This window comes from Phalangium opilio, unplaced genomic scaffold, assembly GCF_054372755.1.
Source record: "Phalangium opilio isolate 3A_F unplaced genomic scaffold, DU_Popi_V2 ptg000070l_1, whole genome shotgun sequence".
Classification (NCBI taxonomy): Eukaryota; Metazoa; Arthropoda; class Arachnida; order Opiliones; family Phalangiidae; genus Phalangium; species Phalangium opilio.
Window position 1 is genome coordinate 12,472,424 of NW_028324182.1, and position 27,692 is coordinate 12,500,115.

Below are 27,692 nucleotides of genomic sequence, written 5' to 3' on the forward strand. Positions count from 1 at the left end.
CAAAAGTGTCGCCTCTATTTTTTTTATCTAACTTGATGACAATATGTTTTCTCGGTCGATGTGACGTCGTTATGATAGTGATTTAACAGCTATCGTGTACTCTCTATCGATGTTTCAGATTTGTTATATCCTTTTCAAGTTTAAGTATTTGTAAGGCAATCGCAGAAACGTTTAAAACAGCATTCCATCTAGACAGAATGAGTCTGCCTTTAGGCTTAAATGTCAACTAGTTTTTCATTGTAGTTACGTTCAATCATGTCTGCCAATTGCTTGAAGCCTTTATTTAGATCTAGTTAAAGAGTGACTCAGATAGTTTTGTTCTCTAAAAAAATCTACACGTGTCTCTCTACGCTTAGGGTCAGAAGAGAATTTTTAAAATGATTTAACTTGTAATATATATTTTTAATCATTTGGATCTAGAACCTCTAAACACACCCACGTCTTTCAATAAACCGTCATTGCGAAACCAGAAGACTGAGAAACATTATGGCGCATGCAGTATAACCAACTAACCCGGAATTCATTTGGTAATGGTAATTTCTATGACGGTTTCGGATTGGGAAAACCTCAGGGTATATGGTACACGTGTTAGAGACATGTATAACAAATTGGGGTCGATTAACCACACGAGAGTCTATAGTACGGTTATACCCAAAACCAAAACACAAACCACGGATTACGAAGGAGTCACGCAGGGTGTTTTCCATGTCTCAAGGGGAATCGAGTAAACTATACTTCGTCGCTTCTCTTTGAAGATATCTCTCGCAGACGATCGGACGAGGGACATGGGTCAAATGAACGCGCGTCGCGATTCAACGGTCGATGGTCGGAGGCTCCGATTAATAGAAGAATCAGAGAAGCCGATCACTTGACCCGAAACTTCATAAGATCCGCTCTTGAAGCAGACGACGCCAGTTATTACGTAGAAGGGGAAATAATGTGGGCCTCCCCGGTCAATCTGGGTGCCACATGCACGCCTTTCTTTTAAGTCTATTTTATCCGAGCCGCGCGACTCGTTAATGTTGTTTACTAAAGCGGGGTGTTTTTTAAACGTTCTCGATTCTTGAGAGTCGAGGCGAGTAATTTGGGTTAAAAATAGGCTTAGCAATCTTCAGGCTAGGCTAAACGAGGAAAACCAATTTTCCAAGCAAAGACATCCCTTCGAATTACGAAATTTGTTTGACGCACAGCTCTTTGGTAATCACCGGCCAAATTTTCTGCAATACAAAATTCCTATAGACATTATAGTTTTTACTTTTATTTACAAACGCCGAAAATTTGAAATTCTTGCATAACTGGCTCAATACCTAGAAAGTCCCCAAAACATCATGGTTGGGCTGGTACTATGGGTTTTAAATTTCAATATAGACCTAGGCCTACAGCTAACCTTTTATGAAACGTTGAGGTTAAACTGTCTAGAAGTCTCCGGGAGGTCAACCGCGTGCTCTTCTTTTCATGGTAATCGGAATACCACGGGAGTAATAGTCTAATGCGCATTAACAATGTCTAGTTTGTTCTTGGAGCCCAAGAGGGCGCGATGCGTAATTCCACGCGCATATTTAAGGGAACTCATGGAAGGATGGAAATGGCGAAGATGATGAGGAGAGAGAGAAAGACCAAGACGGGGAAAAGAAAGAATCCCTGGAAAAATCTTCTCGACATTTTTGCTCGAGGATGAAGAGGGTGGAGAGAATTTGCCTTGGTAAATTAATCGGGCCGTCTTAGGTCGCGACCCTCCCTCCTTTCCCCCTTTCCATGTCTTGAGGCTAGAATCTGTCAACGAGTGACGGATGACTGTGAAACGGAGATGCGTTGCAACCTCACCAATGCGTCTCACATTCGCGTGCGCACACTATCTGTACCTATAGATATTTATGTGGAAATTCATCCGTGTGAAATTAACATTGGAAATGTTTTTGCAATATCGCGATATGTATAAATGCAAGAATTCTAACCGCCATGCTTTTAGAATTAAATAGTTGATTTCTGGGAACGCGAGTAAATTCTGCAATTCTATTTAAAATTGCGCACGATGGGACACGGGTGTTTAAGACTAGTTCAGCGTGGATTTTGTCGGTATGCCATGTATGAAATTTTGTCTCTCCCGTACGTTTATGCCCCCTTCTCCAAAAATTTGAAAATCTTCTCTAGACTTTCTTTCTCCCTCTCGCGGAAAGCAGCAGCTGCGGAAGCTCCTGAAAAATCTCTCTTTCTCTCTCTCTCTCGTCTCAATCCGGAGTTATCCTCCGTCGTCTCCATCTTCTCTCCTGTATCAAATCACCATCCCCTCCTCCGAAAATTCTTCATCTTTTTTTTTTATTTTCAACTTCTCCAAAGGCACGATCAGAAACCCAGATAAAGAGGACTCCAAGAGGCAGAAGAAACTTGTGGAAGATAGCCCAGCCTAAGAATTTGGCGTTTGCGTAGTTTTATACGTAACAAGAAACGTATTAATCCGAAGTTTAAAACTAGGCAGTTTAACTGAATGATTGCACCTCTAAAAGCAATTGAAAATTGTTTTGGAAAACTAAAACAATCGTTGGAAATAGGAGAATTTATAAACGGAGATAATATTGCAGTATTTACAATGCGCATTAGGAAGTTCTAGTAACATCTAACCGCCATTTTCTAAGATGGCCGATAATTTAAATAATTCTTTATCAGAATCTAGTACTAAAGTTGAAATGTTCACGTTACTTTCAGTTGATCTATTTTCAAAGTAACGTATTTTTGCGCGTCTCTCCGTCGACTCCCCTCGACTTTTTCCATGGGACGCTGGATCACTTAATGAGCCGATATAGCCGCCGCGCGCTTAGAACAAACGAATCATTGTTTGTCCAACTAATTTCCTCCCTCCTTCCAAACGTATAAGCTTTTTTCCCCTCATCCTTCCTCGACGTATGTCTGTGCGTCGGAGCGAACGACAGATCGGGGTTCCTACGCTATACGTGTATTAAGTACTGGTACGACTTTACCCCGCAAATATTTTTTGCTCCCTAGAATATATATATATACCAACGCGCCTGTCTCTTTCCTTTCCCTTTGGTCTGAAGTTTTGTCTCCAGGTCCCATGCAGACGCTCTGAAAAAAATTAACCAACCACAAATATTTCCAGTAGAACTTCAACAGAAACAAGAACTAACCAGGAGTTGTAGAATCTCTTTGTCTCCCGTTTTTGATTCCGAGAGAGAGAGAATACACGCTATTTATCATTCCTCAATCTATTTGGCTCTTGACTAACCCCTTCATCGAGTAATCAGTACATTGATGTATACTATATTTACAAGTTCTCGGAGACTGTACTCTGTAGTTTAGGCCATGTCTAAAAGCATCCCACCATAAGTTATAACGTTTCATGACTAACTCTCAGTAATGTCAAACTTACAAAACGTATATAAACTTTTGGTTATACACATACACCTGATTTTTAGTTTGAAACCAACACTCCTCTTTAACATACCAAAGTCTCTGTTTAGAACAGAGCAGACAAATTCGAGAAATACTTGTAATTCTTTTTAATTCGATTTCATGGTTTAGTTAAGTAATAAAGAAAGAAGAGGAAGAGAATATAGCCAACAAACAACCCTTATTACCCGCACCCCTATCTACAAATGTTTGCTGCCTTTTTTATCTACCTGTGGTTCTATAATCAACAACGTAGTTATTGGATCAATCTTGGTGGCCTTGTGCAAATCTCTCTGGAATTAGTCCCCTATCTCCTCCAATACCAACTTTAATATCTAATACAGAAACTACTGTTTTCTGACGCAAAGGCTTAACATGATTCTTTATTTTTTAGAGTTACTCTAACACACGTAGACTTTAAACACTACTTTATTGTATTATTTCTTGTTTTCTCTTAATGCTTTGAAAAACTTTAAAACCCGGAGGGTAACAGTAAAAGAGATTCAAATTAAATTACCCAACTAGCAATCTACACGAAGTTTACTTCAATTCTTAGTTGGCGGTTTTTTGATAAACGACCTAGACCGAAGGATTACGAATCTCCTAGCGCGTGTATGCATGTTGCGTTGCCCTTTCGAATCTTGATAAATATTGTGCGGGGATATATCCTTTAGGTAGCTATCTTCTCACGTTTTTAGTGTAGAGCACGCTTCCAAATGGAAAATATCTCAAAACTTAGGGTTTATATATATATGTGTGTATGTGTGTGTATATAATTTCCCTAGCAATGATAAAAATTTTGTAGAAAACCCACCACTATCCGCCTCCACCGAGAAACGAAATATTTTTTTTTCTTCATAATATTTTCTCTCATTTTATTATTTCTTTCTTGTTACGTTTTTACGCCTTCCCGCTTCTTCCAACTGCATCATATGGAAAATATGGTGTAATGACCTTTGTAGTTGCCTTTATTAGATGCCCAAAGAAAGATAACCAATTTTTACTGACAAGCGTTATGTGTAAACGAAATTTCCACTCACAAACACCTCTCGATTTTTCTTAATTTTTAACCCTAAAACTTTTGACGAAATGTTGCGGATTCATGGTTCAATATTTGTGAGCAAATGATATGAAAATTTTAACTTTAATTTTGATATCAATCAGTGTAGCTTAAATTGTGTAATACAATAGTCTAAAGTATTTTCCCCATTCAGCTCCTCTAAAAATACTTTTCCAGAAGCGGAAGCTATGAATAAATGAAACATAGATGTCAGATAATAAATCCTATTGTTAATTTACGCGTAACTTTGACCTAGCCTTAAACAATTAACAGCGAATTGAAACACCACGTAGATAATTAGAATAACAACAATTTTTTTGGAAGTCATTATCCTTCGCTCCTGTCTAATGTTTTGCTATCATAATCTAAACAAAACAAACTTCGAAACATCCTCATTCTAGAGCGTGCGGGCTCATTGAAACAATCTTGTTGTAAAACTCGTAAATACGACTTTACTGTGATGGTGATAAAAGTTTGAATTATAGTTCCAAGTTCTTCTAATTATCCGTTATTTTTAGCCCGATTAAAAACTTTATACATTTAAAGATAAATGGGATTATTTTTTTATAGAATTCCTTGAGAGAGTGGGACGTGATTCTATTTAAGTATATTTTAATTCATTTCCAAAGAGACGAATCATTTAATTTATTTTTTTAAATTTAAAGTTTGCCCCGAAAAACTCTGCTGGTTGGCATCAGAAAGAACGTTTCTCGATTCGCATGGCGAAACAAGGGGTTCGTTAGTCTCAAAAGTCAAAAGCCGCATTGGGATAATCGGAGCCACCCATCGCGCGCGTGGATCACGCTATCTCTCTCCATCCCTAAACTTATTCCGAGAGATGAGGGAAGAAAAAGTCTTCTCTCCGTTATAGCATCTTCCGTGAAAACCTGGAAGGAAGCCCGAGAGGAACTGAGGAAGAGAGAGAGAGAAAGAGACAGAAGAGAGAGAAAAGATAGGTGATACGCATCACGGAGTTTTAGCATCTCTTTTTCGACGGTGAAAAATATCTTTCTCGTAGTTGGGGTAGGAATAGGGTGGGGTACATTATAGCTGGTTCAAATTTTAAAGAGGACCCAAATTGCCATTCAAATCCGGTTTATCTGTAGGTGCCTGTTAAGAACTATATTTTGAAGTAGTAGGGTTACTATTTTCTGTAGTAGTGATCGGGCAACGTCACGTGATTGTAAGCATGCACTGATAACTCTACGAAACTCACGCATGCCCAGTAGAGGTCTATTTGATGGAAGATAAGCTTGGTATAAGGCCCGACCCTACATAACAGATTATATACCCCTTTAATATTTGTCCCACATATTCAGGTATGACACAAGCGTAGCTCAGAACATTTCAGTTTAATGGAAAATAATGTGTCAATTAACATCGAAATAGGCATTCTATTGGGGTGACCTTTGACCTCAAATATCTCCTAAGCCTAAACTTGTCTTCCCAAACGCTCGTGAATCGGCAATAGATTGGACTAGACGATTGCACTCACCCTTACTTATAGGGGCCCAAGTGGACTACTTTTAGTTTTAGAAAGCGTTTTTGATATATTCCAGAACCTCAAATTGGATAATCTCTGATCACGATAACGTACGATATATAAGGGATGCAAATAATAGCCTTTCGAATCCCTGGTTCGAAGGGGAAATATGATTTTATATTTGGAGATTATGTAAATATTATTAGCATAATAATCTTAATCTTTATCGATGGTGGTATAGATACTTCTTGGAATTGTTTTTCTTCGTATACATTCTTCCTTGGATGTTTCAAAGATCGCCTTACTCAGAATTTAAGAGATCCTGATAGATACGAAAACTTTCTCCAGCCAATTTTAAGCCTAACCATAAATTTAAAAGATTTTTCAAATATAGAATTATACAAATCTTTTAGTAGACCTAAGTATGCTGAATAAAATAGCAGACGACGCTTTTCTTTAAAAATAAAAATGGATTCTTTAGATCATTTTACATGTTGAAACGTATAAATAACTTGTTTTTGGTTTAGAGGGATTGCAATTAAAAAAAAACTGGTCATCATCCTTATTTTTTTTAAGGTTTTTTCCTTCCTAAAAGTTGAAATAACTCATTAGTGAAATGTATGTACAATTTACTTGAAAACGGGGCACGGTCAAGTAACTCGGGAGAAAGGATGATCTCCGTATACCATTAAACTTCGAAACCCCGCGCTAATTTGACTATCTTAGTATTTACCTTCATTTTTCTCATATTTCACGAGTATAATTGTAATTCTGGAGTATAAAAATCAGTGAGAATATTCCTCGTTCCCCCTTTTCATATCCCCCCAACGATAAGAAAACATGAGCATAATGTTGCCTGGTTTTTTTTTACAAATTGCTTGAAAGTTTCTAATGTAGATGTATTTCTACTTTTGCACATAAGATCCCGAAACAAGAAGAAGATGACGTTGCTAATTTGCATATGTAAACACTTTACGTAATCACGTAGTATATCTTTTTTTCTTTAACCGTGGCACGGAATTTTAGAATTTGAATTTAAAATTTTAAAAGGCGTATTTTTTCTCATCATTCCTGTTTAATTCTTGTTTAAAAAGTAAAATAAATCTAACCCCTAACTATTTCATTTTTAACGATGGTGAATATACGATAAAGACCTTCAATCTTTCAGGGGTAATCCCCGGGGTCAAAGTTGAACTTGGAAAAGTTGAGCGATGCTCTCGATTGAGTTTGAGAGGTCATACGTAAGCCAATAATTTCTGTATTGCGCTATAACGTTTGTTCACCTGTTTTTAGACTTCACATCTTGAACAGGTACTTCAATAAACCTCGTGTCAGTTGTGTGTGATTTGAAATAAGCCTTCTTTACTGCATGACTTTCAAAAGTTTGTACACCTGATTTTACCTACTCTTCTAAACTGGACGTCCATTTTGGGGACACTCCTATCTCTGATTTTCTGGTGACACTATTATTTAACACCATACAAGCGGCGTATTTCTTCAGATATATCTTTGGCAGCAGAAATTCTGTCGAAATAAAAAATAAAAGAACTTCGAAATTTTCCAGAGAGGGCTCGAAGCATCTTCGCGGCGCCAAAAAATGAGCTCTCTGCGTAATTTCCTGTTAAGATTTCGCATTTTCCGCGCATTTAGAAAACTCACGGACGTCAAAGACTCGACCGGGTATATTTCTCAAGCCGCTACATTCCTGTTACGAGCGGCTTAAGTTACGAATTTCTAGCCTTAATTAACGCGTTATCGCTTAGTTTCATCTTTGTAATTCTCATATTTTTTTTTTCGGAGGGTTCGGTTGAATTAAAGGTCAATTAAGAGAACACGTTTAAACTCGGGAGTCAAGGGGCCACTGGTAAAGATCTCGAGCGACACTTGACAAATCAGACAACGTACATTTTAAATTTAAACAATTTTCCCCACCAAATTAGACCTAGATAGGTGAACTACAAAATATCGTCTTGAAATTTAGTCTTACGATGTCCCCACGATTACTTTCTGTAGAAACTTCAGAATTGTTAGTTGTAGTTGTAAAATTACTTCGAACCAGGATTTATTTTTCCTTTAGCTCTGTTTTAAGTCTAGGCCTAATCGCCGTCGTAATTTGCCTAATATCACGATGGGTTTATGTTAATTAGGAGGTTTCGTACAATATTAGTCTCGTAGCTCAAGGCGAAAAGGGAGGGAATTAAAATCCGCGATATCGTGATTTTGTTTTTCAGTGTTAACTTTCTTTCTCTCGGCGTGCGTGTTCGAGCTAATGATATTTGAAAATAGGCTCAATTTAGAGTAGAAGGCTACGGAAATAAAAAATATTTCATCAAAAGGGGTCCCCAAATGATCTCTTTATCAGAAGCTTAAATCTAATTCATACACCAGCGCCCTACCTGCCAAATTATTTAGGCATTATCTTGTTTTTTAATTCTCGAAAATTATCTCTCCTCCTCTTGTTTTTGACTTTTTAGTTTCATCCTTTATTCTCTGAATGAAATTAATACATTTGTAATGAAACAAAATCGCTTTAAGGCAAAAACTTAAGTCAATAAAAAACACCTTTTTTATATTTTCGAAGAAGCGTGAATATTGTCAAGCTTGTAAAAAATGAATTTCACCTATATTTTTATAGTATAAAATGAAGATCTACCAGAGTACATTTGTCATTTGCTAAACGTCATGCTGCCCGACTGGGAGCTCGATTTTACAATAATTGATCAACAATTTATATCGACGAAGTAACTTGTGTTTGCGCTACCTCATCCATGCTACATCTCATCCATAGAAAACAAACCTTTTAAGTATTTTTCGCGTTAATCAAAAGGTGTTCGGGATATCGTCATGAGTGTCCATGACGCGTTGAAGGCCGTATTTTTTATGGTTTCTGCTGGTACTGAAGGTCACTGGCATATTAAATACGTGATGAAGAAGTTTCTAATCGTAAGGAAGAAGACAACTAGGTATGTCAGTGGTGCTGAAAACTATCTTCAATTACGCCATCTGCTCGTGTTCGATCTACTGATGAAGGATCCGGTTGCGTCGTACCAGGATTCTTGACATCCCAAGACCTATGATGGTTGCTTGATACAATGAAGTCATCTCATCTTCTTACGGTAAGCTTATTTTATCTTTTATATCCAAGTAACATTGGTACGAGTGAAATTTCCAGATTACCCTAAATCCATTGAACAATTTTATTAGGGTTCTTGCCACCTTATTAAACATTCTCTAGATTTATCTGCATATCTTAATTGCCTAAATAGTTTATTATTGGATCCGTCACAAAACCACCGTTGTCCTCCATGAGGTAACACAATATAACAGTGTTATGTTCACTCTCCTCTTGGAGAGGAACCCATAGATATATGGGTTCTGCTTCAAGTTTGATTGGGAAATGTACTTGGCCACCTAGGTTTCTTGATGAGTTTTATAAATGTTTTTATTAACGGTAGAGTCTTCAATTTACATTTTTACTCTCGCGCCCGTGAGTGCTGGAATGCTAAATGGTCCTCGTTAATGGTAGTTAAACGAGTATATGTCCCCCCTTCCTCTCGAGTAATACAAAGAGACAAAAGAATCTAGAGGAAAGACTAAAACTTATTGTTTTTGTGAAGAGATCTCTAGTACATCGGGGCGAGTTAAAGAAGTCTTTAGTGTAGTACTTCGGGGAGAGAAGCGGAGCATTGTGCGTTGGCGCGAACGGTTCTTCCAAGTCATAGCGTACTCTTATTTCGCGCCCTTTCGTCGTACATAGTGTGGCGTACTAGAACTTCCGGGCGATTTACGCGCGTATCATCCTCTCGCGCGCTTTTAATACAAATAAGACCATTCTAATTTCGACGATGCCTCGGTGAAGGGCGCCTTTATTCCCGCCTTTTTACGACAACACAACAAGAGTCCCTGTTACTCGCGCGCGCTTAGGATACTAGGCTAGCGGGAATGGGATTTCGCGCGCTGATGGAAAAAAAGGTTATCGCTGGATCGCTAATTCCAACGCGGAGTAAGCGAGCCCTGTTTCGTCGTCGCGGCTTCCCAACTATGAAAAAGATTCGCCCGGCCGATGTCTACATCTTTTCCTTCCATCCAAATAGCGCGCGTGGCCCGGGCTACAATTTTCTTCCCGCCAAAAAATGCTGGCCTTTTTACCCGCGCTGTATTTCAAATCGCGGAAATCGGGGCGACTTCCGAAAGAACGTAAAAAAAAGAAAAGGAAGAGAAAAAGGGATAGGGGCTTCCGTTGTTTCGAACCGTCGCGCGAATTCTGGAGCCAAAAAAATCGGACACCATCTAGGAATTTGAGTCCGAAAAAGCACGCATTTTCTACAGTTCGACTACTTGGTGTACCGTATACCCCTGAACAGCTCTCATCTTTGTTTTAATTATTAAAAGGAGAAGCTTCAGTCTGGCATTTGAGAGAGATCTTTTTTTATAAAGAACTTTACTTTTTTTTCATCGTCTTTCAACTCCGACAGTCGAACGAGTAAATAATGCTCGTTTTTGTTTAGTATTTGATACACCACTCAACGAAACGTTTAAAAAGCCCCTCCCTTTAATAGCTATAAAGCTAGTTGTCGCGGGTTTTACGGCTTTATAATGACTAACAAGACGTTCGAGAGAGTTAAAAAGAACTCGACTGTTTTAAGGGAATCCCCAGACCCAGAAAATTTGTACAATTTATCGTCGCTTCTTCTTTGGTCGCGATTTATTTTTTCAAAGCTAAACGCTCGATTAGGTTTCAAGTTTAAGTCGATACGAATATATTATAACTGGTCGTGGGAAACTCTAAATTTTAGAGATTAATTTAAAATTTATAGCTCGGTTCTAGATTAAAATTCTTCAAAGACAAAGAAACTATGAGAAGTTAACTCCTGTAAGATTGCTTTTTGCCGAACGCGCGTGTACTTCGTGACGCGTTCCTACAGGCGCGAAATATTTCTTACAAGAGCTAGCTAGGCCTAATGTGAATTCGTCTCGTTAAGCTTTAGGTATCTCTCATTTCAATGGAGCTATTAACTGGTGGTATAAAAAAATTGGGAATGTTTGTTCTAGTAAAGTGGCCTATGAAGCGAGAAAGCTCAATACACACGAACGCGCTGCAGCCGAGGGAATATCCCCATTTCTTTCTTATTAAAGCAGACACATAAATCACGTCTTAATGATGTAATGACCATAGCGTTTTAAATCCCTCTCTACTACAGCTTACGTTCGCATTCGTGAAAATGACCTTGCGGGAATTAATAAGTCAAAACGAGGTATGATCAACCTTCAATTCGAACGGAGCATTTTTCTATATTGCTATAGAGAAAAACTGCCTCGAGGGATCAACGTGGAATAATTTCAATCTTTCAGAAATTTTTCAGTCATGTTGAAATGTTTAGGGCTGCGAAACTTGCACTTTTAAAGTCAATACGACGATTTAAACCGATTCTTCAATAATGATAGTTGTAAAAACTAGGATAATAACGGTACACTTGATTGATTTTGCGATCAAAACAATCCTTTTTTTTTCGATTATTGAACTACCCAAAAATCATACCATTTTCTTGCAAAGAGATTAAGGAAAATAATATTTAAATTTATTTTTATACAATTTTGTACAATTCAATCTTATAATATTCTTTAGGAGTTGTGACACTTTTAACGCAATCTCTTTGATTAGGAGTAACTCCTCAGGGATCTATAAACCCAATAAGGGATAAGAAAAACTCGATGCTTTGTCGATAGAAAAATTGTGCCACCAGCAAAGGAAAGATTAGGGTTTCTAAATTTCACTAAACTGTTTAAAAGGAGCGTGGTGGGGACGAAGTTTCAAAGTATTGTTTAACGCAAGGTGTAGGTGTAGGGGAAGGGTGCAAAGTAAGGGAGATGTATTCCCCCAAGGTCACTGTGTTCTGGTCCTCTTTAAGTATTACAATGTCCATGCTCCTCTCGACTTTAGAAGAAGAAGAAGAAGAAGGAAAAAAAATCTTAGATGTATAGGGATATTTTACGACTGTCGTTCCCGGAGTAGAGGATGCGTGTATATAGATTGAAAAGCAACTGGCGGCGAGCTTTGAAGTTACGGGTCAAGATTTTGTTGGATGATCTAGGGATGGGGTGCTTTGGAGGGGGATTGAAAGATCTCTTAAAATAGAGGAGAGATAGGCGGTGCAGGATGATCTTTACACACGCTGCGTATGTAGTAGTTCTCCGGGAGGAGGGATATGCTTCTTAAATCTTTTAAAATATATATTAGAACATTATTTTTGGCCCATTTCTTCCCCCTTTCATTCTATAAAGAAAAGTCAGGACCACCTCTAAGACCAATACCCTAATCAGCATTTTATATGGTTCTAAATATGATTAACGAGTCCAGTGTTTGCTCTACGCTGCTTTTTATCTCTTTGAACAACTTCTAACCCTCCCCACTCTTAAAGTTTTAATATCATGATATTTTATTAGTTTTATATCATATCTCAGTTTTTGATGGAAAGAAAAAAATGTACTGTATATACGTATATTCCTTTGAACTTTGGTCGACTTTCCTGTACGCAAGAGCTAGACAGAAAAAAAAAATAGAAGCGACACTAGGAATCTTTTTTTTGCGTGTGTAATAATGATGCTTCGATGTTTCCCTACCTAGGTTATAGAATCAGGTTTAATGAAATGTCAATATAGCCAAGCTTCTTCCCTTTCCCCTGGATTTTTCAAAATTTACTGGACAAAAATAGCTTTAGCATTTACATATGGCAGTCGCGTAACCTTTGGTTCATTTTCCGAAAGCTTATTCGTGGAGTTTGCTTTAGCGAGCGGTCCATTTAAGGCATTTTTTATTCACTTCCCATATACACTTCCATTTTCTCTGCCTAACGTTCTAACATAAGCCATTAAATGTCGGCGGCTTCCGCCTTTTCCGTATTATTTACCGAAAACCTTTTCATATGGCGAACAGAAGAATGAGGAACCCCCTTCTTATAGTCATAACAAAACTATAGCTATGGCACTGTTGCCTAACCCAAGAACGTCCTCTCTAACCTTTAATGATCACGAGCAAGAGTTAATTTTATTTGTAAATCGAATCACACCTGAACGTTAATCAAATTTAGTTTTCCCTAGACCCCTTAATTGTTTAAAGGATGAGAGGGCGTATGTCCAAACCTCCGTCCCTTAAAGTTTTGGTCTACTATAAGTGCCGGGCCTTATATTAAGTTATCGACGCGAAGCCAACAATCTAAATATTTCGAGTCACGTAATACCAGCCTAAGAGTACAGAGTGGCTTAACCCTAATTTTAGGCTGATTACCTTCTAGCTCGCTTTCAAGTTAATAGGACAGAGCGATAGAGACGGGCCAGGTGAAGGCGACTGACCTTTTTCCCGCCAAATCCACGAACTAGGATGCTGGGATGGTGGATGAGAGAGAAAACTCGAAACTCTTCTGGAATCACGAAGCTTTCCCTGGCTTATAGCTTATTTCTTTGGTCCCCGGGCGTTGAAATAGGGGATACTTTAAGGTCCTACCATACGGGGGTGGTATAAAACACAGCGTATGCCTATTATGTAGCCGAAAATCTCTACCAGGAAAATATCAAGGATGCCAGGGGATGGTAACGGGGAGACGAAGATTTTAGTATAAGTACGCGTATATCAGTTGCACCCTCCAAAAAAAGCTCAGTCGAAAGCGGGAGAGGGTAAAATTAGCGTTCCCGAAGGATAGTTTAAAGCTAGATAGTCAAGGACCGCCCGCGGCCTGATACGTCGTTCCAGTAAGCAACGAGAGAGGCGGGCCAAAATAAGCCAACTCGCCCAATGACACAACCCCCGGGGAACAAAATTCCAAGCTAAGCCAGAACCAGAAAAATAATAAAGAAAAAATAAAAAATCTCAACATCATCATCATCGCCTGGATTTGCTCTCTCTCATCTCATCTCCCTTCTATCCTCTCTTCTCCTCCTTATCTCCCTCCACTTTTCAACGACTCGCGAGTAATATCCTTCATTTCGTATTTCACCCATTTTACCGGACAACAAAAGTTGGGCTTTGAACTCTTTTTATCAACATGACTGTTCCTGAAAGTTTAGCTGAGTAAATTAGCTATCTCTCGGGGAGACTAAACTGTGATAACGCGCGTACGAAAGACTCGAACCGACAATACCAACTCGGGAAGTGACACGAAAGTATGTTTGTCTCAAAGTGAGAAAAGAAACATCCAGACGGGAAGCATGGAGGTCAAGAGGGAAGAACTGGCCTTGATCCAGTCCAGTAGGATGACGGCCAATCGAAGACAGACTTTGACGGTTCAAGCTCGGGCCGTTGTTGATTCGGACAGTAACTCCGAAGACTGTGATGATGGTATGATGGGCCCGGGTGGGCACCACGGAGGAATATCGGGAATGGATTTATTGGATTGCAACGCCAGTATTCAAGACGCGGTTTCTAAGGTGCTGGACAGTTACGATTGGTCATTAGTGGCCAAGACGACCAAGCAAGGGGCGTCCGAAAAGAGAAAAGCTCACGTCAAGAGGCCGATGAACGCGTTTATGGTATGGGCCCAAGCCGCCAGAAGAAAGTTGGCTGATCAATATCCTCATTTACACAACGCTGAACTCTCCAAGACCCTCGGGAAACTTTGGCGGTGAGTTTTGGGGAAAATCTATTTGGTTTAAATTATGAGTATCAAGCCCCGATGTTCGGTAATTTTTCCAAACACTTTCAAATTGGATTATAGACGTTTTTCTTGGAACTATGATGTAATTAACTAACGCGGAAGCCTTTGCAATTAAGTTAACTCCCTCGGTGTTTTGACTACGCGGTCACTTTGGGTTATTTGCGTATTTGAATAAGGCGGAACTCGAGAAAACGTTTGTGTATTAATACATATCTTATTCGAAAAACGTATTGAATAAGTTTTATTTACGGACGTTGACTGTTGACATTTAGATATTATTAGTGCTATAAATATTCTCTTGACCTCTCAGTTAAATGAATAAATTAAACCAATTAATTTCAACGGTTACGAAACAAAAACGCAAATTGGTGTCATGGGGAAATCAGCTGCTGAAATACATCAGGGAATTGTTTACGATCTTACGGGCCATTATTCCATTCCTCCCACTTTTGAACTTGCTATGGTCAAAGAGCGAAGGCACGTGTCTCACCTGCCCCATGCACACGCGCGCGGGGTATCCCGGCTCGTGTCGTGGCGCGAGGGAGATCACTCGTCCACTAATCTCCTCCCTCGCATTTCCTTCCACAATGGTCCCTCATCATCTAGACTGGGATGGAATTATCCGTTACGCGTTATCACCTGCGATGCCCACGAGCGCTTAACCCGCGGGAGACTCTCCTTTCTTATACCTTTCTCTTGTCTACTTCGCTTCATACACGTGCCACAGGTGATTCCGAAAAAACTACCGTGTCCCGCTTTAACCGTTATCTTATAACCCGGGTATAATCCTTAGCCCCTCATTCTTACTTTCCATGAAATGGGAGAAATCTCACGTTCGTCTACAATAAGATTGGTTTTATTTATTCCTCTGATTAACAATGAATTTCCCTGCGTCAAATGCAAAACTTTCAGTTGCATTATTGAATAAAAGATGGTGTAGGTATTCCATATTTTCAGGAGATTTTATCATTACTCTCTTCTCTCTGTTTCATTTGAATTCAACAACTAAAAAATTATTCAAAGCAAAGGATACAGAAATAAATGAAATGTTGAAACCGAAGAAAATTGGGGGTGGAGGTTAAAAATTGGACAATAACGGTTGCCGAGAGAAAAAAAAAAGAAATCAGAAAGGCACCTCGCAGGTGCAAACCATTCTTTCCTCCCCTTTCCTAATTTTAATCACGGGTTGAGGGTGGCATTGCGATGGAGAGTAATGGGCGAGGATGATTTGGCCATTGGAAACAATCTCAGCTATAATATAGATAATTCTATCAAGACGGAAACGCGTCGTTTTATCCACGAATGTATGGAAAAAAAGCTCGCAACGGTCATTCCGCGGCTGCTCACTAGAAGGGCGAGATTGTTGGGTGATTAAATTTCTAGAGTTCGCGTACATCTGCCCCGGGGTTCCAGGGAAAAGGGCAAGATCAAGGAGCCCATTGTCCGAGACTGCGCAACCATGGATTCCATTTGAGACTCCGTGGTATCTCCGGATTGGCTTCCTCCCTCTCCATAACGCTAAATTCCGACTTGTATCCTCCAATTGGCTTCCTTTTTCATAGACTCTGACTTTGGGTTACTGTTCGTTTATTTAAAACTAAATTCTGCAGTTAAACTGACACGGGAACTAGCCTCATTTCCGCCACACAGAGAGGAAGTTCCTCATGAGCTTACAGTTTCCAGCTCAAACGCTAGGAAATTTTTCACTCTATCAATTATGAATTTCCAACGATTACAAATACACTTCCGATTTAATGACTTTCTATAGCAAGGTTCACGCGGCAGTATTCAAAACCAAAAAAATATTCATAGAAAACTCGGAACAGCTTCTTGTTACTCACTAGCCCTTTAAAGCAAATAAAAATCGGGTTCTATCCTTGATATAAACCCGATATAATAGCTCGTGGCCTCAAAGAATAACAAAACTATATGGTGTAAAAAATTTCCTATCGCCCTGCAGTTGCTTAATGCAAGTGGTTAAAAATGTTTACCCCAACCCAAAACTATATTTTGGCTCGAGGGATCTTGACATTAAAAATTACGACTTTTATTTTGAGCAAGGAGAGGACCTATGTATTCTGGAGTTGTGGGTAACTCGCCTACAAAATATTATAACTTATGTATATGTGTATATATTATATTCCTTCTTGGAGAAGATCAAAGCTGGCGCTCGGGAGAGTTCGCTTGGCCAGGGTCGAAAAAGGGCAAGCGGGCGATATTTGATTCGGCCCACCCACGTGTAAGCGAGCTTAAATAATAAAAGTTACCGGATCGAATTTCTGACGATACAAAGTTCCTCGTAAAATTTATTTAATCGCTCGACTCATCCCGAGAAATATTCAATATCTGTCGTTCCATATACACCACGCATCTGCTTGTGTATAAAGGTCCCCTGACACGCTACGATACTAAATATCCTAGTCGGAGTTGATTCTAAACCCTCTTGCTGCTCAGGGTGGTCTTTCATTGATAGTTTCATTTTATTTTACTTCTAAATCAGTTTTGAAGAACTATAATTTTATGTTTTTTTTTTAACAGAGTTTTAAGCGACGAAGAGAAGAAGCCGTTTATCGAGGAAGCGGAAAGGCTCCGTTGTAAACATAAACGGGATCATCCGGATTACAAATACCAACCAAGACGACGGAAGCCACCCAAGGGAGCTTCGGCTCTTCAAACGTCGTCAACAACGGCGGCCTCTTCAGGATCTTCGGGTGCTTCTTCAACCCATCAGAATCAATCCGGCGGGGCGTCAGCCTCAGCCAAATCGACTTCGTCCGAAGATTCTTTAGCTACGACGTCAGCTTCGTCAGTTTCTTCCGAGAACCAAGTCTCCAATAAGCATCGGTCTTCAGGTAGCGCTTATGGAACGGGTAGTTCTTCGGCCAGTCTGTACGTAGGAAGGTCCAGTGGATTGTCTTACGCTCCATCCGGAGCTCAGGGACCTCCTACGCCACCCACAACTCCCAACCATCCATCCGGAGCTCATCATCAGTCGTCACTCCATCACCCTGGTCGAAGTCACTCTTCAAGAAGTACTACTGACCACCTACAAGCATCTAGTCCCAATGAAGACACGGGACATGATAGTAGAGGTAGGCTGAAATTTAAAAAAAAATTATTATGGCGGTTAGATTAGTTCTAAATCAAACATTCAAATCCTGAAACGCATTAGGTTAACACCATAACGTAGCGCGAAGTGTTAATTGCGCATTAAGGTAGCGAATGACCTCAACTATTTTTTGCCCTAACAAACAGTATACCAAAAACAGTTTGGTATTTTAAATCTCCGAAATCAAACTTTGCGGATTGTTTTTCGGGATATTCCTACGAGAAAGATATTTCCCAAGTCTCCTAAATCGCGGCCCCGAGTTTTGAAAAAGAGCAGACCCGATGAAACCCGTTAAATAAGTCGGAATGAGTCGCGGTACGGATCAAAAACCTAGTAAAAAAAGAAAATTAAAAAGGGGAAAAAATATTTCTGGCTTCATGAGCGAACAAAAGATTCGTTTGTTAGAAAAGCTGCTAGACCAAATTGCCATCTCTGGAGACTCTGGTGCACGCGACACGCGCTTAAATATATTTTTTTTCTTACCATACTTTCTTCTTAACGTACCATATCATTTAAGAAAATCCTCCCACCATACCATTCTCATTTTTGATATAAAATGTCGACGAATTAGTTTTTAGCTTTGCCGCGTCATCCCCGCTTTTAATATAATCCTAGATCGCTTAAATTTTATTAATTTCTCCCGCGAGTTTGCGATAGACCCTTAGCTGGTTCCCCTATCTTTTAGGCAATTATTTCGGGTTTAAAATATCAGAGGAAATTTTTTCTCGCAAATATTTAACAAGGAAAACAGGAAGGCAGTCCAGTAATGGCGTTAACGAAAGGTCATTTTCATAAAGACTTAAACGTCCACCCCGAAGTAACGCCCCTTAATAAATCTCTCATATACCTCGGTGTTTATCTCTTACGCTAAAGAGTTAACCAAATACAATGACTCTCTTATTCGGGAAAAATTAAAAAGAGATAGATCTAACCCAAAAAAATGTTTTAAAGTCAAACCGTTGTTTTTCGCTACTGGAGCGTATTTTGTTAAAATTTCCGATATCATACTTCTTTCCTTTTTCCTTAAAAGGTCGTGACCCCTCCAACCTAGCATCATCTTCAGCATCCGCTCTTAGCGGCGCGTCATCTTCAACGCATCGTTCAAGTACCTCTGCTTGTAAATTCAGCGTTCCGACCGAATCATCATTGAGTCACCCACCGTCTTTATCGTCGTCGTCTTCTATGGTCAGTTCTGGAACTCCGGTTGACCCCTACGTCCATCTCAGTTTAGCAGCGGCAGCCCATTCGTACCTGGGAGGTCCATCGCCCGTATCTTCATCGGCCTCTAGTCCTTGGTGTCGATTCCCTGAACCGCCTTTCGGTTCATCTTCGGCAGCAGGCCCATCTCACCACCAAGATAGGGGTCATCTGGTACCAATGAGTCAACACCATCCTTCTGATCCCTCTTGCAAAGATGACCTCGATCGCGGTGGGCAAATGGCGTCCGCTCACTTAGACTTATATCGCGGTTACGGTTCCGGTAGCGATTTCCAGAGAAGGGGTCATATTCACCCTAATTTTGGTGGAACCGGACCGACGTCTTCTATGGTCGGAGGGCACCAGACGTCCGCGCCACCCGGTTCGTATTTGGATAGTGATTCGTACGGGGTTTGTGTAACGTCCGCGTCATCATCTTCACCAGCATCCGGTGGAAGCGGAGCTTCGAAATCAGTGTTCTCCTCGTTGCTGGGCGTTCCCAGTTGTTCGGTCTTCGGACATGTTATGCCTCCGCCGCCACCGGGACCCCAAGACGGTTCGTCGTCTCACCTCTTCGACCCTCAAAGAACGTTGGAACACTCGCATCACTCCATGCATCACGGTCATCCGGGAAGCGGAGGCTCATCGGTCCCAGGGTCTTCCGCTTCGTGTCTTTATGGTGCCTCTCATCTGGGACATTTTTTACCACCTAGGTAGTTTAGGTTTCATCAGCAATCCAATAAATTGTGCCTAAAAACTTCGATTGAAAACAATCAAACACCTATTTTATTAACCCCATCAGTGTGACAAAGAACTCGGGTTCTAAATTGCCTAATTTGACAATTCCGATGATGCAGTCGTAGATTGCTTTGTTCGGAAGACAACTCTCGAAGCCTCGAGCGTATATAGTGTTGATATTTATAAGTTAAATCGAAAAACGAAACGTAACGTGAATATTTTAAGTTTAGTGGAAAAAATATTTCCAATCGCCTTAATTTAATTTCAATTTTGTTGTATTGTAACGGGATACGAAGCATTTCAATTGGGATAAAGCTTCATATGCCGCTTGTAATATAATCATATTCAGGTACACTTGATCAGCACTACTTTTTTCCTATGTGATTTTACATCGCGTGTCCATACGCCTCACCTTTCCCTATTTTATCAAGTGTTCTTGAACAATGAAGAAGAATTGGTCTTTTTTTTTCAATAAATACCAATATACTGTACACGAGTTGAGTTTATTATAGTAACAATCACCTACGGCCGTTTGAAAGTACACGCACGTCACAAATAAAAGCCTGTAAATCGATAAACCGAACTGGTAAAGTGCTAAACCTTGTAATTTTCCTCCACTAATACACATTTCAGCATATTTTAGTACAGTCCCATACACTGTTCCATTTCGTTTTCCTTTAAGTCAGAGCTCTGAAATTAGTTTCTGACTGCGTTGTTTTTTGGAAGTTGTTCTTGAAATTAAACATTGCACCTGCAAAGTACAGGCATGCTGCTAAAATGTTTTGTACCAACGCAAACCTTAATGATATTTTTAATTCAGTTTATTTCGATATCTGTAGAACTTTCTTTGGTAAGTTTTAACGAAACTGTTTCAAGACAGTAATGGTCAGAATCTTTGATGTTAATATGTCTTAAAATAAAATTTTAAGGAAGGTTGGAATTTTTACAAATGGATTGAAGCTCCCGTTCACAGACTCTTAGAGTCAAAGGAGACGTCGAATAATCAGTATATAATTTTCATTTAAGTCTACACTATTAACTTCATTCATTTCACTAATTTTGTAGAGCTTATCTGGTTTTTATTCACGGCAAACTGGACAATAAGGATGATGAAACGTTTTACCGGCAGTTTATCCGAAACAAGCGAGAGGTTTCAGATTCTGACAATTCTACTGAGAGTTCTAGTAAGTTAAATTTGATTGTTTTACAGTCATATCACTTTAAAGACGTGACTTTTTGCTTTCAGATAACTTGGCAAACTCTACAAACATCGAGAACGGAACGTCAACTGAGCTACGTGAAACGACTGCACAAAGTACTTCAGAAGATTTACAACAAAACAACGTTACAGAAAGCGGAAACACCACAGAAACACTCTCGACAATCGTTACTGAGGTAAGATTAAATGATATGGTATTGATTACCAAGATAAATTTATACCAAAATAAAAAATAAAAAATAAAAAATAGAACGCCAATCGATCTATGGAAGAAATTCTTGAAACAACCATCATAATTCTTGACAATGCAACGGAAGAAATTACCACAGAAAAAGCCAACAATTCGCAAGAAGGTAATTTCATATAGTACTTACTAATGAACATAATGGGGGGCTACCTAACTGTTAAAGGTCTCTTACTATTTTAGTTGAAACTACTATGTATATTGATATAAAGAATACAACTGATAATGATACGAATGAAACTATTTCAACCACTGCAGTCGTTTCTTCCACTATTCCTGTTGCATCAACAGATATCCCACCACCAACAGCTACAGTATCGTCAACAACATTGACAGTTAGCGCAACTACCCTACCTTCCACGACGACAGTTAGCGCAACTACCCTACCTTCTACGACGACAGTCAGCGCTACTACCCTACCACCCACGACGACAGTCAGCACTACTACCCTACCACCTACGACGACAGTAAGCACTACTACCCTAGCACCCACGACGACCACGACAGTAAGCACTACTACCCTAGCACCCACGACGACCACGACAGTATCGTCAACTACCCTACCACCCACAACGACCACGACAGTATCAACTACCCTACCACCCACAACGACCACGACAGTATCAACTACCCTACCACCCACAACGACCACGACAGTATCTTCAACTACCCTACCACCCACAACGACTACGACAGTATCGTCAACTACCCTACCACCCACAACGACCACGACAGCATCAACTACCCTACCACCCACAACGACCACGACAGTATCAACTACCCTACCACCCACAACGACCACGACAGTATCAACTACCCTACCACCCACAACGACCACGACAGTATCTTCAACTACCCTACCACCCACAACGACCACGAAAGTATCGTCAACTACCCTACCACCCACAACGACTACGACAGTATCGTCAACTACCTTACCTCCCACGACGACCACGACAGTATCGTCAACTACCTTACCTCCCACGACGACCACGACAGTATCGTCAACTACCTTACCTCCCACGACGACCACGACAGTATCGTCAACTACCTTACCTCCCACGACGACCACGACAGTATCGTCAACTACCTTACCTCCCACGACGACCACGACAGTATCGTCAACTACCTTACCTCCCACGACGACCACGACAGTATCGTCAATAACCATACCTCCCATGACGACATCGACAGTATCGTCAATAACCATACCTCCCACGACGACATCGACAGTATCGTCAATAACCATACCTCCCACGACTACATCGACAGTATCGTCAATAACCATACCTCCCACGACGACATTGACAGTATCGTCAATAACCATACCTCCCACGACGACATCGACAGTATCGTCAATAACTATACCGCCCACGACGACATCGACAGTATCGTCAATAACCATACCTCCCACGACGACATCGACAGTATCGTCAATAACCATACCTCCCACGACGACATCAACAGTATCGTCAACTACTATCCGTTCTACAACAATCAGTCCCACAACAATGACAACAGTAAATAGGACTACTATTCTTCCCACATCAACATCTACTGCATCAACTACTACAACTACTATTCGCACAATGCCATTCGGTGTTTTTCGCGATGTCAAGTTCACATTGGATGCTGATTTCAGGTTAAAAGTTGCTCCTCACGTAGAAAAGTTTGGAGAAAAGCTGATATTTCAAATGGCCGAAATTGTTCGGCTTCCGCGGGAGTGTTTTAGTCATATGAAATTAACTGAGGGAAGCGTCAAAGTGTCTTTCATGATGGTTCCCAGTAGCTTAGGCGAATCGCAAAACACATTGGACTCCGCTGCAAGGGAACTCATGTTGGCATTAATGGAAAAATACAGCAAGCTCGTGGATATGAACGGTATGCCAATGGAATTACTTCATATCGACGGTGCTACTAAAAAGGATCAAGCTCTCGCTATGATGGCTAATGGTATGGTATTATTATTCGTGATAATATGAATAATTCGTTGCTTATTTTATATTAAAGGTGGGAAGAAAGAAACCGATTACACGATGATAATGTTATGGATGCTTGGTGCTGTGTTGGTTTTTATCATCCTAGCTTTCATTTGTCTTATACGCTCTCTAAAGAAAATGTTCCCAAACAAAAATTCAATTGAGCCCACGACAGTTCCCTTTGACGTAAGTAATCAGATTCGCAATCGGAACGATAAGAAAAGTATTATAAAAATAATTTTCACCTTAAAAGAAAACGACAGTTAACGCCGTGCCAGGATTTGCCCATTTGGCATTGGGAAATTTGGCGATTTCTCAAGCTTGGGGAACTGATTTTCAACACGAAACCAACACCGCTTGGTTGGACGCTTACAAAGATCCAGTACGGCCAGGAATGGTTCCCGCACCGGCCAAATACCAGCCTCCATGCTCCAACTAAATGAATGGCGAAGAAAATAAGTCACTAAAATATTTTTACTTTACGTATAAATTTGTAGTATTATAGTTATAGATAGAAGGTGACAATCGGTCAGAAAGATTATAATATGGATTTCCACTGTTTCAAGTTTTAGTGTTTTTATTCAAATATTCTTTGATATTCTTAATGTTTTTTTATTTGAAAAAAGGAAACTAAGTCGATTCAATTAATGCTGCTTAATTTTACCTGTCGGTTTGTTTGCTAGTCGTTAAGGTATAGCAAACTAACTTCGTCTATGAAACGATCATTTGGTACTGAAATCCCACGCAAATAAGTTAAGTGTAGTTGTAAATAAATCAATAACGTTTGAAGATTGTTGATTTACCTTATAATCAATGGCAATATATATAAAACAATTGAAGTAAAACGTATAAATGGTAATAAAAATAATTCAGTCTATTGCTTCCACCTTTTTTGGGGTTGAATATTGGTAAATACGATCGATTAATAGACCTATAGGTCACCTATGAGGGCGAGAACATGGACCATGGGCCAAGAATAGTAAGAGGACTAGGCAGTTGCAAGCTTCTACGCGCAAACGATTTCGTCTTTCTAAAAAAACAGCCTTCCCGTATCAGCGGGGGTTGAAATAGGGGAGAAACCGGAATTGGGGTCAAGCATTTCCGGCTACGGCCAACTTTGCGAGATCTCGGTTGGCCGTATTTCAGAGTATTGCCCTTTAAATATGGCGGTTTCCCGAATTTATCTTGTTTAAACCCAAACCTTGGGACAAGAATAGTTAAACAGTACTGCAAAGGATAAAGTTAAGTTTTAATTTTTCAAGATGGTTAAAAATAGTCTCAGCGCTTTAACTAACTGTAATAGTGATAGTCGCTACTTTCATAAACAGTACATGAAAGGTGTTGGGTTTATAACGTTTCCTAAACTAAAAACCAAGCCTTTGCTATCCATACAATGGGCGGATTGGCTGGCTAAATTTAGGCTCAGCTGCTCTAAGGCCTTGCCACACTCACGCATGCGCTGAAGTTGGAATATTATTTTCCGGATTTTTGAGCCACGTGATTTGACCCCAAAGAGTAACGAAGTTCCGCTCTCCGATAAATTGAGCCGATAGATCGCGCTACTAGTGACCGTTTTTTCCGTTGGACGCCTTTTCGCGACCCTGCCTAGTCCTCTTACAATTCTTGGCCCATGCTCGAGCTAAAAAAAACTCGCGGATATTTTAAATCCTTAAAATCCTCAAGTTTTTTGTCTCTTGACAGAATAAGCTAGGTTACATAGAGACCTAGCTTTGCGCGTGCTGACAACCGATGTTGTGACAAAGTATATACAGAATAAGGGAGATAGGGAGTTGCCTATCCTGTAGAGTGAAAACAAATTTCCTGACGCGCATTCTTTGTCCATGGTTGTGTGGTTCAATGCCGGATTACCCACTGGGCACGTGCCTAGGGGCCCTAGAGCTTAGCAGTGGACCTCCGAGCGCCCATGCTTAATCCCCCCTCCCCCGAGGGTGTTGATTTGTGCTGTTTCATTTTGTTTTATGCTGTTTCATTGTGTTTTATGCTGTTTTTTTGTGTTTTCTGCTGTTTTATTGGGTTTTGTGCTATTTTACTGAGTTTTTGTGCTGTTATAATGCGTTTTATGCCGTTTTATTGTATTTCAGTGTTGTTTTATATTGTTTTCGTGGTGTTTAATTGTATTTTATGCTGTTTTATTGTGTTTTATGCCGATTTATTGTGTTTTAGTGTTGTTTTATATTGTTTTCGTGGTGTTTAATTTTATTTTATGCTGTTTTATTTCGTTTTATGCCGATTTATTGTGTTTTATTGTAGTTTCTGTGCGTTTTATTGTAGTTTTTGTGCGTTTTATTGTAGTTTTTGTGCGTTTTATTGTAGTTTTTGTGCGTTTTATTGTAGTTTTTGTGCGTTTTATTGTAGTTTTTGTGCGTTTTATTGTAGTTTTTGTGCGTTTTATTGTAGTTTTGGTGTGTTTTATTGTAGTTTCTATGTGTTTTATTGTTGTAAGGAGAGTTTGTTTTTAGTTATAGATAAAGATAATATAATTGGTTTTAAATAATTAATAATTAAATAATATATAATATTGGGGTTGAGTCATAATAAAACTTTTCATATTCATGATGGTTTCAAAATTAACCCACGTGGTGGTTGATGTCTCCCTACAAAGGTTTTTATAAAAGCCCGGCTAACCGCTAAGTTTTCACTATTGGGACTTGCGGAGTAGATATAAATGAATTCGTTGTCTAGGGGATGATTTGGTTTAAGTAATAGATATAGTGAGTGAAATAACTAAGAAGTTTTAGGTTGCCAAATAACATGATAATAGTTTAATACTAATAATTAGCATACTCAAAATAAAAACTAACGTACGTACGTGACTTAAAATATACACAGGTGGTTATCCGAATCTTAAGGATCCGGACTAAACAAATATAAAATAATAGTAAGAAATGATAATTAAAAAAATAATAAAATAAACCCGCGAACGTGGAGGTACTCAAGTTTTAGCATAGAGAGTCATCTCTATGGTTTTGTCCACGTTGGTCCATGGCGACTCCTAGGATTTATTCCAACGCGCACCAAAAGATAATTGTCGCGCACCAAAAGATAATTGTCGCGCACAAAAAGATAATTATATTTTATCTTTTAACATAGAGGATTGTCGTCTAATTTCCATCGACGCGGGACGGTAAGTACTGGCGGATATACATATAGGTACGGCGCGAGAGCCCAACGGACGAAGTGCGGGGCCTGGTTTTAACTTAGCGACCATAGTCGCGAGACCGATCTTGGTTCGACCTTTCGTCCTCAGCGTCCAAAAAGAGAATCTCTTCTAATTAGTTTCTTCGGCCTGGTCCTTTCGGTTATCGCGCTCTGGGCCTTTCCCTTCCATTGACCTCTTAATGTTTTTCACTGACTCCATGCGTCATGGGTTTATTTTCGTTCGCGTAGGTCAAAGATTTACCTCTTTGAAAATTATGTTTACACCTTTTCAATCTGCAGGTGTTTTCTTAACCTAAATCTATTCAAAGGTTTAGGTTTGGCAACCCTATTTTCTAGTTACTGTAATGACTTGGGGCATAGTGACAAAAGGGGGGAGACGGGTAGAGTTTAAGGAACTACTGTCGTAGTATCCCAATAGATGACCTGGCGGAACAAATGGGTAACCTCTGCAGCAGGTCAACCACGCCCGTTGAGTAAAAGAATTCAATAGGTATTGTTCAGCTTGAGATCCCGAACGACCAGCATCTGGGACCCCGTGGCTAAACAGTACTATTGGAGTTCTTTGAGCTTTAAATTTAACTATAGAATTTTAAAAATGGTGTTTTGAAATCATTTGAGTGCGTGAATTTTGAATTTTGAAAGAATTTTAAGTAATACCAACATGAATATTTATTAAATTTGGAAAATAAGTAATTTGGACGTTACATTGTAGTTTTTGTGTGTTTTATTGTAGTTTCTATGTGTTTTATTGTAGTTTTTGTGTTTTATTGTAGTTTTTGTGTGTTTTATTGTAGTTTTTGTGCGTTTTATTGTAATTTTTGTGCGTTTTATTGTAGTTTTTGTGTGTTTTATTGTAGTTTTTGTGCGTTTTATTGTAATTTTTGTGCGTTTTATTGTAGTTTTTGTGTGTTTTATTATAGTTTTTGTGTTTTATGTGGTTTGAAGGCAGAGAGAAATGGCTGATCGTCGACGTAAATTGCTTCATAAACAAATGATTTCCAAGAGCAGAGCGGGAAACGATCTTGACTCCACAAGACCATGATGCCAATCAAAGAATTGAAAGAAAGAACTTTCGTCTACTCCGGGGCCTAGATTGATTAAAACCGGTAAGTGTTCAATACTTCGGGCGCTTCAATTATGTACGAGTATAAAAACGTTTTCAAGGAGGTGTTTTTGCAATAATAATTGCCGAAGTTGATGAATTTAGATCCTTAAGAGTAAAAGACTACAGTTTTTAGTAGACAAAATTTCCTAACGCGTGAATGTTCTCTAACCTGAAGAAAAGAAAGGACACGTTTCAAAACTCTCCCGGGCTCTAGGAATGCTTTTAGTGAAAGGCAAACGGTAGTTTGTAGTCCACCTAATTCTCTTTAGTTATCAGACTGTTAAGGCCGCAATTTTTGATACTAATAATAAAACTAACAAGGGAG

General features: G+C 39.5%; 2 protein-coding genes and 1 long non-coding RNA gene across 3 annotated transcripts; all 3 read left to right on the plus strand.

Moving 5' to 3' along the window:
• The first annotated feature begins 13,342 nt into the window (after positions 1 to 13,342).
• On the plus strand, positions 13,343 to 20,223 carry LOC149661709 (uncharacterized). Its single transcript, XM_089843282.1, has 3 exons — positions 13,343 to 14,563; positions 17,135 to 17,688; positions 18,736 to 20,223. Exons 1-3 carry the CDS (start codon positions 14,151 to 14,153, stop codon positions 19,617 to 19,619), a joined length of 1,851 nt encoding a protein of 616 aa, XP_089699408.1. The 5' UTR covers positions 13,343 to 14,150; the 3' UTR covers positions 19,620 to 20,223.
• A 141-nt stretch (positions 20,224 to 20,364) lies between these two features.
• LOC149661710 (uncharacterized) lies at positions 20,365 to 21,041 on the plus strand. Its single transcript, XR_016368979.1, has 3 exons — positions 20,365 to 20,646; positions 20,706 to 20,824; positions 20,887 to 21,041. It is a non-coding gene; the product is annotated as an uncharacterized LOC149661710 (long non-coding RNA).
• An 83-nt stretch (positions 21,042 to 21,124) lies between these two features.
• On the plus strand, positions 21,125 to 26,189 carry LOC149661711 (uncharacterized). The gene is made up of 4 exons (XM_089843801.1): positions 21,125 to 21,212; positions 21,287 to 23,056; positions 23,114 to 23,268; positions 23,336 to 26,189. Exons 1-4 carry the CDS (start codon positions 21,125 to 21,127, stop codon positions 23,519 to 23,521), a joined length of 2,199 nt encoding a protein of 732 aa, XP_089699927.1. The 3' UTR covers positions 23,522 to 26,189.
• The last annotated feature ends 1,503 nt before the right edge of the window (positions 26,190 to 27,692 follow it).